General features: G+C 37.8%; 1 protein-coding gene across 1 annotated transcript in view; it reads right to left on the bottom strand.

The window, feature by feature from the left end:
- The window catches only part of LOC126353897 (PAN2-PAN3 deadenylation complex catalytic subunit PAN2), a 263,163-nt gene that overhangs the window by 47,421 nt on the left and 202,288 nt on the right, over positions 1–13,454 (bottom strand). Inside the window, exon 16 of the mRNA XM_050003120.1 lies at positions 7,147–7,334. Within this exon, the coding sequence (XP_049859077.1) occupies positions 7,147–7,334 (188 nt within the window). The remainder of the gene's footprint in view (positions 1–7,146; positions 7,335–13,454) is intronic.

Below are 13,454 nucleotides of genomic sequence, written 5' to 3'. Positions count from 1 at the left end.
GAGGTTATACCTGAAAATCAGACTAAACTATTAACTGGATAGTTTTACCGCCCCCGACTCAGAAGATATAGTTGCTAAACAGTTCAAAGAAAACCCAAGTGTCATTTCAAATAAGTACCCCCGCTCATACAGTTAATAAACAGTGGTGACTTTAATATACCCTCGATATGCTGGAAAAATTATACATTTAAACCCGGCAACAAGCGTAACACGTCATACAAAATTGTTCCGAATGCTTTCTTAGAAAATTATTTTGAACAATTAGTTCATGAGCCCACTTGAAGTGTAAATGGTTGCAAAAGCATACTTGACCTTTTGGCAACAAATAATCATGGACAAACAGTGAGTATTGTGACAAATACAGGGATTAGCTACCAGAAGGCAGTTGCTGCTAGGCTGATTAGGTGAGACTGGGGCACATTGAACCATAAAAAATATTTCTCCGTGTTACTCATCCAATAATTTTATTGCAGAGTTGTGATTTACAGATGTTACAGTTTAATCATTCAAATATCAAATGGCCTTATATGATTGCATTGTCATTAACTGTTTTTTTTTTAGCTGCACGCCTTTGAACAAAATTTGGTAAATGGTTCACTGCGCCCCCACATGTTGGGTACAATGAACCACTTTAAACAGGTTCATTGAAAGAACCTATTTAGCATACAAAGTTAAGTGTAAATATACTTTAAACATAATGTGTACATATATTCCATGTGTGAATCATATAATTAAATCTGTAGGCACACAAAACAATCATGTTACTTATTTTGGAATTACCAAACATCAATGGACTTGAAGCTGATTCCAAATTTGAAATATGATTTTTGTCTCTTTGTCACACCATCAGTAGCACATCGTGGGAGGACATAAAGTATGTTGCTATCTGGAACAAAAGCTTCATCCTTTACAGGAGGAAAATAGAACTTTCCTCCTATTTTTTCACTTTTTCTCAAAAATGATACCTGATAGTCTCCTGCGTCATCCTTAGGTTTCAAAATCTTCTCCACATAGTAAACCAGTGTTTTGTTTTTCAGTTCAAATTTGGTCAAAACGAAATCATCTGTTTCTAGTAATTTGTCCAGGTCTTCAAAGTTGTACTCGGATTTACCAGACACATCCACATTGGCATTGTTCTCTTCATAATGCGCCTCACTAATGTAGTCATCCGATTCCTGCTCATAAACTTCCAGTTGACCTTTTTATTGGGATGTCTTGTGGCTCGTAGCAAATATTTCTCCGTTATATCAGTTGCAATTAAACTTCGTCCTCTCTTACGTTTATTGCTCTTCTTTCTATCCTCGAATTATTTCAGGAGAAAGTCCATTAGGAAAAGCTGTTTCGGTGTTAAGCACTGCAGATGGTCCTGCTTGCTGCAGATCTTGTGACTGGCTGACATCTACTGAGGCTTGCCCTGCACATGTGCATCCTTGATGTGATGGAGAGAATTAACATCTGAAGTTGTTCTGTTTGCCTCCACAATCATGACTGTTACTTTGCTGACCATAAAGTCTTCGTCAGTGAAGATGTCTTCATCAAATGGAAATATTCCACATTTCTTGAAAGCAGAACATACGTTAGTGGGTTTCACTGATCTGTCATGAGCAATTTTGACACATGCAGCTATATCATAAATAGTGAGAGGAATGCCTTTCCTGCGTAGAGTTTTGAATGCTGAGTAATAAGTTCCCTTGAATGAAGATAACACTCCTACATCTAGAGGCTACCATTTGTTTGAGGTTTGTGGGGGTATAGTTAGCATAACCACCCCATTGGCTTTTGCTACATCTATTACCTCAATTGACAGATGGCTTTCATGATTGTCTAAAATTAGAAGAGCAGGATTGTCTTTGCAACTACTGGATCTGTGGATGAAATGTTTTATGGCATCCACAAAAAGATTGCTATTCATCCAGCAAGTCTTTGTTGCTTACACCAGGGTGCCTGTTGGTGCATTACTTATCATATGTTGTTCAAAATGTACTCAAGGAGATATCATTGCTGGGGGCAGGAAAGTACAACCTGCACTGATTATGCAACAGATGGTCACTAAGACACCACATTCTCCACTAGTAGCTTGAGAAATCTGTTGGGTTGGGTTCTTTGGGGGAGGAGATCAGACAGCGAGGTCATTGGTCTCATCGGATTATGGAAGGACGGGGAAGGAAGTCGGCCGTACCCTTTCAAAGGAACCATCCCGGCATTTGCCTGGAGCGATTTAGGGAAATCACGGAAAACCTAAATCAGGATGGCCGGACGCGGGGATTGAACCGTCGTCCTCCCTAATGCGAGTCCAGTGTGCTAGCCACTGCGCCACCTCGCTCGGTGAGAAATCTGTTTACTTCCCTTTAGTGCCACTACCTTTGGAAGCCTATCTGGTACAGTTGAGGTACTGGTTCCATCCAGATTGAAAACCCTTGTACCATCAGTGAAAGTAGGGTATTTCCGGCAAAGGCCTTTAAAGTTTCTGAAGAAATTCAAAACAGTATACTGATTAAAGGACGTTGCTCTGGATAAGCTAGAGCCCTCTGGGGTTCGGATACTGTAACTGGGATTTTGTTTCATGAACCCATAGAACCAGTCTACACCAGCCATTCCCTCCCTTTATGTGGTATATATCTCTCAATTGCTGTCGATACTATCTTTTTGAAAACATCCCACAACTTTTCTACACTTACGTGATCAGATCGGAAGGATTGAAGACTGTCTCTTAAGCATTAAGAGCACTTTTATCAGCTTTTTTAAATAGATATACTTTGTGTTTCTTTTTGATGGTTGTAGGTGTTATGGTAGGGGAGAGTGGGGCACTCTGAATCGTGGGACACAATGAATCAGATAGCATAATTTCAGTATAAGGTGGTAAATTATTTTTTTCTCTGTGCATATGTTGTCAGTACTGCTCTACCGACTGCCACTTGTTTTCTGAAGGATCTAGTTCCCGCCATTAGTGTTGTACTGGTGATATGTTAGTTTTGCGACCGTGAAGTAATTTTTGGGGACAGATAGATTGAATGTTGTTCAATCCTTTGTCATCACATTTTAGAGAATATATATCTATTTAAAGAAGCTGATAAAAGTGCTCTTAATGCTTAAGAGACAGTCTTCAATCCTTTCGATCTGATCACGTAAGTGTAGAAAAGTTGTGGAATGTTTTCAAAAAGATATTATTGACAGCAATTGAGAGATATATACCACATAAATTAATAAGTGATGGTACTGATCCCCCATGGTACACAAAACGGGTCAGATCGTTGTTGCAGAAGCAATGAAAAAAGCAAGCAAAATTTAAAAGAAATCAAAATCCCCAAGTTTGGCAAAGTTTTACAGAAGTTCGAAATATGGCTCGTACTTCAATGTGAGATGCTTTTAATAATTTCCACAAGGAAATTGTGACTCAAGGTCTGGCAGACAACCCAAAGAGATTCTGGCCATACATAAAGCACACCAGTGGCAAGATGCAATCAATACCTTCACTGCATGATAACAACGGTGAAGTCACTAATGACCGTGCCACTAAAGCAGAGGTATTAAATACGGTTTTTTGAAACTCCGTCACCAAAGAAGACAAAGTAAATATTCCTGAATTCCAATCGAGAACAACTGCCAAGATGAGAAATATAGAAATAGATATCCTCAGGGTAATGAAGCAGCTTAAATCACTTAATAAAGGCAAGGCCTCCAGTCCAGATTGTATACCAGTCAGGTTCCTCTCAGAGTATGGTGACAAAATAGCTCCATATTTAGCAATTACATACAACCACTCGCTCACAGAAATATCTGTACCTAAAGACTGGAAAATTGCTTAAGTCACACCTCTCAGAGTATGGTGACAAAATAGCTCCATATTTAGCAGTTACATACAACCACTCGCTCACAGAAATATCTGTACCTAAAAACTGGAAAATTTGCTTAAGTCACACCAATACCAAAAAGGGAAGTAGGAGTAATCTGCTGAATTACAGGCCTATATCACTAACGTCAATTTGCAGTAGGGTTTTGGAACAAATACTGTATTTGAACATTATGAAGTACCTCAAAGAAAACAATTTATTGACACATAGTCAGCATGATCTCAGAAAATATTATTCTTGTGAACGCAACTAGCACTTAATATTCATGAAGTAATAAGTGCTATCGTCAGGGGATGTCAAAATGATTCCATATTTTTAGGTTTCCAGAAGGCTTTTGACACCATTCCCCACAAGAATCTCCTAACCAAACTGCGTGTCTACGGAGTGTCACCTCAGTGGCGCTACTGGATTCGAGGTTTCCTGTCAGAAAGGTCACAGTTTGTAGTAATAGATGGAAAGTCATCGAGTAGAACAGAAGTAATAACTGGTGTACCCCAAGGAAGTGTTATAGGCCTTCTATTGTTCCTGATCTATATTAACGACATAGGAGACAATCTGAGTAGCCGTCTTAGATTTTTTGCAGATGATGCTGTCATTTACTGTCTTGTAAAGTCATCAGATGATCAAAATGACTTGGAAAATGACTTAGGTAAGATATCTGTATGGTGCGAAAAGTGGCCCCCTTTTACTTCCTGCTTCCCTACTGGTCACTGTTGACACCATTTCCCTATAAACCAACGTCCTTCATGGCCATTGTCTACCTGCAATTGGTTACTTCTTTTCCCAATATCTCATTTGTCATACAACTCACTTTATTCTACTAACACATAGCTACTTCTCCTTTGAAGGAAAGGTACACAAACAAATTTAAGGCACTGCTATGGGCACCAGCATGGCACCCTCATGTGCCACCCTGTTTATGGACCATCTAGAGGTAACCTTCCTAGCCTCTCAAAACTCCACATCCCTGGTCTTGTTCAGGTTCATTGATGATAACTTCAGGATCTGGAGTCACGGCCAAGACACCATATCCTCATTCTTTCACAACATCAACACTTTCCATCCCACCCACTTCACCTGGTCCTCCTCAGCTCAGCATGACACCTTCCTGGACGTTGATCTCCTCCTCTTTGATGGCTCCATCTACACCCCTGTCCATATTAAACCCACCAAACACCACCAGCACCTGCATTCTGACAGCTGCCATCCGCTTCACATTATAAAAGCTCTCCCTTTCAGCCTGACCACCCAGGAATAGCATTATATTCAGTGACGAAGTCTCACCAAGGTCTTCATAAAAAGGTATTATCCACCAGACCTAGTCTGAAAACAGATTTGCTATGCCATTTCCCCACACACACACAGCAAATCTCCCCCCAGAGCAAGCTAGAAAAGTGTGTCTCCTTTTTCACCCAATACCATCCTGTACTGCAACAACTGAACCAAATCCTTTGTCAGGGCTTTGGGTATTTATCATCATGCATTCTTTATCATCATGCATTCTTTATCATCATGCCATCTGTCCCTATGTCATTTCCACTCCCAGTTCCAGTTCCTTGCCACAGTGATCATAGCCCTGTGGAAGACCCTTCCTATCTACCCAGATTCCAGTCCTATCACAGGCTTATCTAATCTCATTAAATCTCAGACACCTGTGAAAGCAGCCATGTTGTAGACCTGCTCTGCTGCAACCACAACATAGCTTTTTACATTGGTGACTACCAAGCAGCTGCCCACCAGAATGGATGGCAACTGCCAAACTGTGGTCATGTGGCACAACATGGACCTGAACATAACATGCTTGATTTCAATGGCTGCTTCACAGCTTTTCTGAACTGTCTATATGGAAGTTATCATTACAATACATTCTCTGTTCCTAATATTATCCTGGCCTCAGTCAACAGAACCTACTGTCCCTACGTCCTCCACCCAGGTTCGTCACCCTCTGCCCTATCACCTCCTCCCTTTTCATGTCCCTGACCCTCATTGTGTGCCACCCTCTGCCAATGCACCTGCCCCTTTTTTCCCTTTCTCTGCTTCTCAACTTTACTAGTCCCCCCCCCCCCTCCCCCTTCCACATCCCACCTTCTGACGCTGTACCTATCAGTCTCATCAGGATGCCATCTAGACCCCTGCACGGCCCAACAGACAGAGCTGTTCCCTTCCCCCACACATACCCTGCAATCGCACTCCATTCTCCACCTGATTCCAGATAGTAGTTCACATGACAGTCACATTCTGCCCTGGGCTGCCAGTGGCAGTGCCCGTGAGTGCATGAAGTGTATTTTCTTGTGTGAATGTGACTTTGCTGAAGGAGGCTTTGACCAAAAGCTGCAATGTGTGACAGTCTTTTCATTGTGCCTGTCTGCAATTCAATAGGTAACATATACCATGAGTAGCAATCTATCCTTTTCCTAATATTGTTGGTATTCCAGCTTCGAGTTTCCACTGTTTTGATTTTGTCTACTTTTTATAGTTTCTCTCTTGTTCTTTTGATATCCAACTTAAATAGTGTTTTACTTGTTGCATTTATTTCAGATGACCATGAGGAGAGTGTGTTTCCTTTTATATGTTGGCTAGGTCAATATTGTAGTTGTTTCAGTTCCGTATTCCATTGAAGATCTCTCATTGAATTGTAAGTTCTCATTTTCACCTGAACTATTTGACCTCAAAAATCTTTTTCATAGTATCCTTTTCATGTAATTTATTTTATTTTTATTTTTACATTTAAAGTTGTGCCAGGTTCTAGTTTGGCATATAAAGGATTAACGTGGTGTCTAGCAAAAAGACTAGGGAAAATGAAACATTACTTGGATGCACACCTTGGTTGTCCTTAACTTTCACAGTTGTTTCTTTTTTCCTTCACATTTAGTACGAAAACAAGTCAGGAACACATTTTTTCATCAAATGTTGGCTATAAAGTGTATTTATGGGCAACATTTATTTTAATCTTGAATTTAGGTCACTTGCAAGTACAACAGACAAAAATTTTAGGGACTTTAAGATTTTAATAGACTATTTGTCATTTTCTTAATACAGATTCTGAAGGTGGCTAGTGTATAGCCAAAACTAATTAGGATTATGTGGTTTATATAAACTACTTCGCATTTTAGAATCAGTCACACAATCTTCACCATAGACAGAATTTTTTTTTTTTCCTCAAGAATGTGAGGAAAAAGATAAACATTGTTCTGAATGTGTAACTGTGAATATAATTATGGGAAAAAACAGGATAATAATATTAAAAAATTTATGCTGTACAATTTAAATAAGATTTCAGGAAATGGAAACTCACGTGAAATCATTGAAGATGTACCACTGACTGTCACAGGATGAGGTAGTTTTTTTATGGTATGAAGATGGAACATTTATAAGTGCCACAAGATTATTCCTTTCTGGATGTCGAGATTCACTTACGTGACATACAACTGCTGTGAGATCATAATTAACAGTTTGTACAATCTCTTCATATTCATCTTCAAGCTGTGGACAAAGGTAAACACTCCATCAAATTTCAGAACATGATTTACCCAAACGAAAACTTGAGTTTTATAAAAACGAATGGTTACTGTACACCATCAACAATTTATAAAAACTGATTTGATTTGCAAGCATACCAGCAAAATGTCTTATCCATAACATGAGATTAAACTGAATAATTTAATAAAAACTGATGTGTTCTTATTTTTACAGTTTTATTTCTTGGTTCTCTGACACAAGTATAAAGAAATATTGTTTTAATAAAAAACCGTTTTTAATTTAGACTTCAAAATACCAAATTGTGAGTGAGTCTTCATTGCTATTGCAATGTAATTGCATATCATCACACACTTGTTTCACATGTATATTATGCGGTTAAAATAACTTGTGACTTGATAGTTTAGCCTCGGGGAAGGAGAATGACGCCACTGCCCACGTCAATGACAATCCTGTTTCTTATTCCATACCATCAACAGGTCAGCAGTTATACGAGGGCTGTCCAGAAAGTAAGTTACGATTGATAGCGAAATGAAAATCACAGTGAAAATCAGAAATGTTTCATTTGTAACAGTTAGCTACACCTTTCAGCTACTTCTCTATGTAGTCGCCGTTCTGACTCAGGCATTCGTCGTAGCGTTGTACCAACTTTCCAACACCCTCATCATAGAAGGCAGCCGCCAGTGCTTTCCGCCAATTCTCTACGCTGTGTCAAAATGTTGTCTTCATAGCCAGCGGTTCGTTTGAACAGAGATGAAACTCAGTGGGAGACAATTACGGGCTGTATTGTGGGTAACCAAACATTTCCATTTGAAACGATGCAGGAACATCTTCATTGCCCCTGCAGAATGAGGCTGAGAATTGTCTTGAAGAAGAAACAGCACGGCAGTTATGTAATGTTGGTTGCATAGCTTCAGGGGAAAATTCTCACCAGGCCCTCATACTTGGCGGGAGACACTATTTTCTATAACACCTTTACGCGCTCACTAAGAGCTCAGGAATGAAAAGAGCGACATAATTCTACCTGGAGTCATACTAGAGACACTGCCCAACACATCTGTGCAAAGCTTTATCGGATTTTCATAGTCGTTTCCATTTCGCGACCGATCGTAACTTACTTTCTGGACAGCCCTCGTAGTATGCTCTGATGCTAACTGCTACAGACAGCCGTAACATAATCAGGCTTCTTCCATACCACACTCATTTCAGTCTTTAGTGAGCTTACACAAGCCTGCATGAAAAGTTATGTAGGATGAAACAATAAAATGCTTACTCTTGACTCGGGTTGAAAGCTGATGGAAAAAAGCTATCGCAATTGCTACCACACAGGAGTCTTGTGTTAATCACAGTATAATTCTGTATCGTGAGGTACAATCAAAAACTTTACTGTTATCTCTTGTATTGAAGAAGGGGAAATACAGATGCTGTGAAGATTTATTACAAAAGCAGAACTGGCTATATACATTTGTTACTGCCTACAGCTTGTATTTGTTTAAGAAGTTATATTCAGTATCTGTGTTGTCTTTGGATTCTTCTCATTCTTGGCAATTGTTTCCTGACACAGATCACAGTTTTGTTACAAAATGGTTCCCAAAGAAGTTCATGACAGCCTGATGTGGAGATTTTCAAAATATCTGAGCTTGTGAAAGTGCTCACTGATTGAAAAATAAAACAAACATTAAAGTACTTCTTTTTCTTTTATTTCAGTCATTTTGTAATTTGATGATAAACATGCAAGAAATAGGAAAATATGGTTGAAATAATATCTAATAAATAGAAAAGAGGTTCTGTATTTCACCTAATCTCACTATAGGAAAAAATGAAATATTTTTATTTGTTGTAAAGGGAAATGCAAAAGGAATACCATAATTTCTCACAAAGCGGCCAACTTCGAGTTGTTTCCTGATTACCTAGTGTGAAATCAAACAAGATAATGAAATTTTATATAGTATTATCAACTAAAAAGTTTAAGAATGTATAAAAGCATTCCAAAAAATAACAGTGTATTTACACTGCTACACAAGGTGAAAACTGCATTTATTTCAAGATCCCACGATGGAAAGAGAGAGATTTTGAGAAGGTGCTGCTGAATGCTAACAGATGGCATCACTTGCACAATGAGCTGTTTCAATAAAATTGTGGAATCTTTGCTGTGTGCACCAATGAAGAACTGTGAGTAGTAAGTTTTGTCTTTGGAATGCATAAGCCACTGAGAAAGTCATAGATATGTCCTGGAAAGGAACAGGGATATTTGCATCAGCAAAAGAGGACTGAACAGGTGAACAAATGCATCTAAATTGAATAACTGCGGTCACTTAAGTATTGCTCAACTGCCCAAGAAAAAGTTACTAATCATAATTTTTACAATCTGTTCTCAGGGGTTATATGACAGAATTAGCTCTCACAGTTTACGTTTCAGAAGACAAAATTGGTAATAAGGCTAATTGTATATTTAAAATCAGTGCATATAATCAATAAATATAATATTCAAAGACATTCATAAATTTAGTATTTCATGTATCTTCAGCAACTATAGCTTATTTATTGAAATAACCAGCAATCAATTGCACAAAAGAAATTTTACTGCCTTAACTAGTTTCAGGCACTTAGTACCCTTCTTCAGAAGGTTATAACTACTGCATTATTAGCGAGTGTCAAAACCAAATGCATGCAGCATGCTGCTGTGATCACGTGATTCATAGTGTATGTTGTTCATAGTGCCTGTACAAAAACGGCATAACATAGCCAAGAAACAGATGCAGACACATGCCAGAACTATAAATTTTTAATTTTAAAACAATGAATAAAAGCTGTACAATAAAAATGCTCAGAAAAATGTAAAAATCTTACTCAGAGACTTCAATAGCTGAGCTTGTGAAACAAAGAAAATATGTATGTATAACTGGAAAATATAGATAAAATAACTTTGTTGTTGTTGTTGTTGTTGTTGTTGTTGTTGTGGTCTTCAGTCCTGAGACTGGTTTGATGCAGCTCTCCATGCTACTCTGTCCTGTGCAAGCTTCTTCATCTCCCAGAACCCACTGCAACCCACATCCTTCTGAATCTGCTTAGTGTAGTCATCTCTTGGTCTCCCTCTACGATTTTTACCCTCTACGCTGCCCTCCAATACTAAATTGGTGATCCCTTGATGCCTCAGAACATGTCCTATCAACCAATCCCTTCTTCTGGTCAAGTTGTGCCACATACTTCTCTTCTCCCCAATCCTATTCAATACTTCCTCATTAGTTATGTGATCTACCCATCTAATCTTCAGCATTCTTCTGTAGCACCACATTTCGAAAGCTTGTATTCTCTTCTTGTCCAAACTATTTATCATCCATGTTTCACTTCCATACATGGCTACACTACATACAAATATTTTCAGAAATGACTTCCTGACACTTAAATCTATACTCGATGTTAACAAATTTCTCTTCTTCAGAAACGCTTTCCTTCCCATTGCCAGTCTACATTTTATATCCTCTATACTTCGACCATCATCAGTTATTTTGCTCCCCAAATAGCAAAACTCCTTCACTACTTTAAGGGTCTCATTTCCTAAGCTAATACCCTAATCTAATTCCCTCAGCATCACCCGACTTAATTCGACTACATTCCATTATCCTCGTTTTGCTTTTGTTGATGTTCATCTTATATCCTCCTTTCAAGACACTATCCATTCCGTTCAACTGCTCTTCCAAGTCCTTTGCTGTCTCTGACAGAATTACGATGTCATCGGCGAACCTCAAAACTAACAAGAATAGCCAACGAGTTATAGAATTCTGAAGAGAATATATGTTTATATCAACATATAGTAGTTACTGAGGAAGCCAAATACACTTAAAACAGAGAAATATCCAGCTCAGAGGAATTAAATTAAAAATTACATATCAAGAACCAACACACTATGAAATTAAAAGATGATATAGGAGAACTGGTACCAAGTTTATGAAAACTTCTTGAACTAGCGAAGAAAACATGATGCACGGTGGACTCCAGAAAGTGACAATTCTATGAAGAAAGACACCAAGTATGATTAAAGTTTCAAGTGCACTAACAGAAGAAAATGCCATCAACCTCAATAACAGAGAAAATGCCATCAACCTCAATAACAGAGAAAATGCCATCAACCTCAAAAACAGAAGGAAAAAAAATCACATGAAACATTAGGAGAATTGAGAGAATATTTCAAGACATTAAAAACTTCTGTAGAGGATAAAAAAACAGATTCCAGGAACTACTACAAAATCTTTGGAAACAACCAGAACAATATGAACCTCCTATGCTAATAATGAAAGGTTATGATGGAAGAATCACTCACAGTAACACAGAAAATGCTGAAATCATAGCTAAACCACTTTTGAAATGCAAAGAACCAAAAACCAATGTAAATACCTTGACAAAAACCAAACCCATAAAATAAAACCCCACCAACTATCCACAAAGTAGCAAAAGCGATCAAAGGATAAAAAATTATAAGGCATGTGGAGAAGATCAGGTTTTTGTTGAAATGTGGAAAAACTCAAATCCCACAGTCAAGACCTTCTTACACATGATTCTAACAAAAATCTGAATAAATGAACAATTCCTCAAACATCAGGGTCATCATCTACTCACTACACAAGATTGGGAATAAGAGTGATATAGACAACTACAGAGGAAATTCTCTCCTAGACTGCACTTACAACATTATATCCAAGATCTTATGTGTAAGAATCAAGGAACAGCTAGGACAGAATACCAGGGAGGTTTCAGACAACACAGAAGCTCTGCAGACCAGATGATTAGTTTAAAATTAATTATGGCATATTACAGAGAACATAACAAATATTTGGCCAAATAGATTTATTGACACATGATTCTCCACGTATCTACAGTAATACAATTCCAAGGAATCTAGGACTTCATCTGCAACTGATTAAACTAATAGAACTTACTCTAACCAGTACCAAATCAAAAGTCAAGTTTAGAGGAGAAATTTCTGAACAGTTTTTCAAAAAACATGCTTAAGACAGGGTGACTGCCAATTGCCATTACTATTCAGCTGTGCACTAGAACATATAATGAGACACTGGGTAAGAGAATAACACTAGAAGTGGAAGCTCCAAAAGTTATATAAGTTGAGAACGTGAGGGTTTTGCTGATGCTTTTACTCTCCTAACAAACATTGTTCAAGTAACCAGACAAGTTAATTCACTACAAAACAATAGCTGGGAACATCAGCCTTAGAATATTGTTTGGAAAAATAAAGATTATGCTAATTAATCCAACATCTGCAAACAAGACAGGAAATCAAAACTGTCAATAAATTTAAATATAGAGCTGAAATCATACCACACAACTTAAATGAGAAGTCAGTATGACAAAATAGAACAGAAAAACTGAACAAAGCAAATTGTATTACTTAAACACATACAACAAAAGAAGCCTACTGACAACTTTAAAATTAAATCATTATAAAACAGTTGCACAACCACAAACACCACTTACACATTCAAGTCAGAAAGCTACCTACAACATGCATAAGTAAACAATATCAAGTAAATGGGCACTGGAAAACAGCCACAAATGAAACAGTATATAAGAAAATAGAACTGATAATGAGCATGATCTGGAGAAACAACATTTAATTCTTTGAATAGCTGACCAGAATAACATGAAATAGAATTAGTAAGGCAAAATCGAAAGATGGTGGAATAGTAGAAGCTACAGAGTGGCACACATAAAACCGGCCCCTGCACTGAAAGGAATATGAATGAAGAAAATCAGCGTAATCATCGCTTTCTTACATTTTTATTGTACAGTTTCATTATTAACTATGTAATTAACAGTTTAAATAACAAATTTACTTTTATTAGTTTAATAAGCATATTTTAGAAAGGAATTTAAAGTCGGTGTTCAAAATGTTCTTCGCCAACATCCAAGCAAAGTTGTGCATGTCGAAGCATGTTAAAGAATGTTTGAAATTTCTTCACATATGTTGTTTTTTAATGTGTCAAGCGTTCTGGGATTGTTGCAGTAGACTCTAGCCTTTAGAAATCCCCAGAGGTAAAAGTCACATGGTCACAAGGCGAGAGAGCGGGGTGGCCACAAGCCCTTACTAATGATCCTCTCCTCTGTAAAATC

The sequence above is a fragment of the Schistocerca gregaria genome, chromosome 3 (assembly GCF_023897955.1).
Source record: "Schistocerca gregaria isolate iqSchGreg1 chromosome 3, iqSchGreg1.2, whole genome shotgun sequence".
Taxonomy (NCBI): Eukaryota; Metazoa; Arthropoda; class Insecta; order Orthoptera; family Acrididae; genus Schistocerca; species Schistocerca gregaria.
This window is presented reverse-complemented; position numbering and strand designations above follow the sequence as displayed.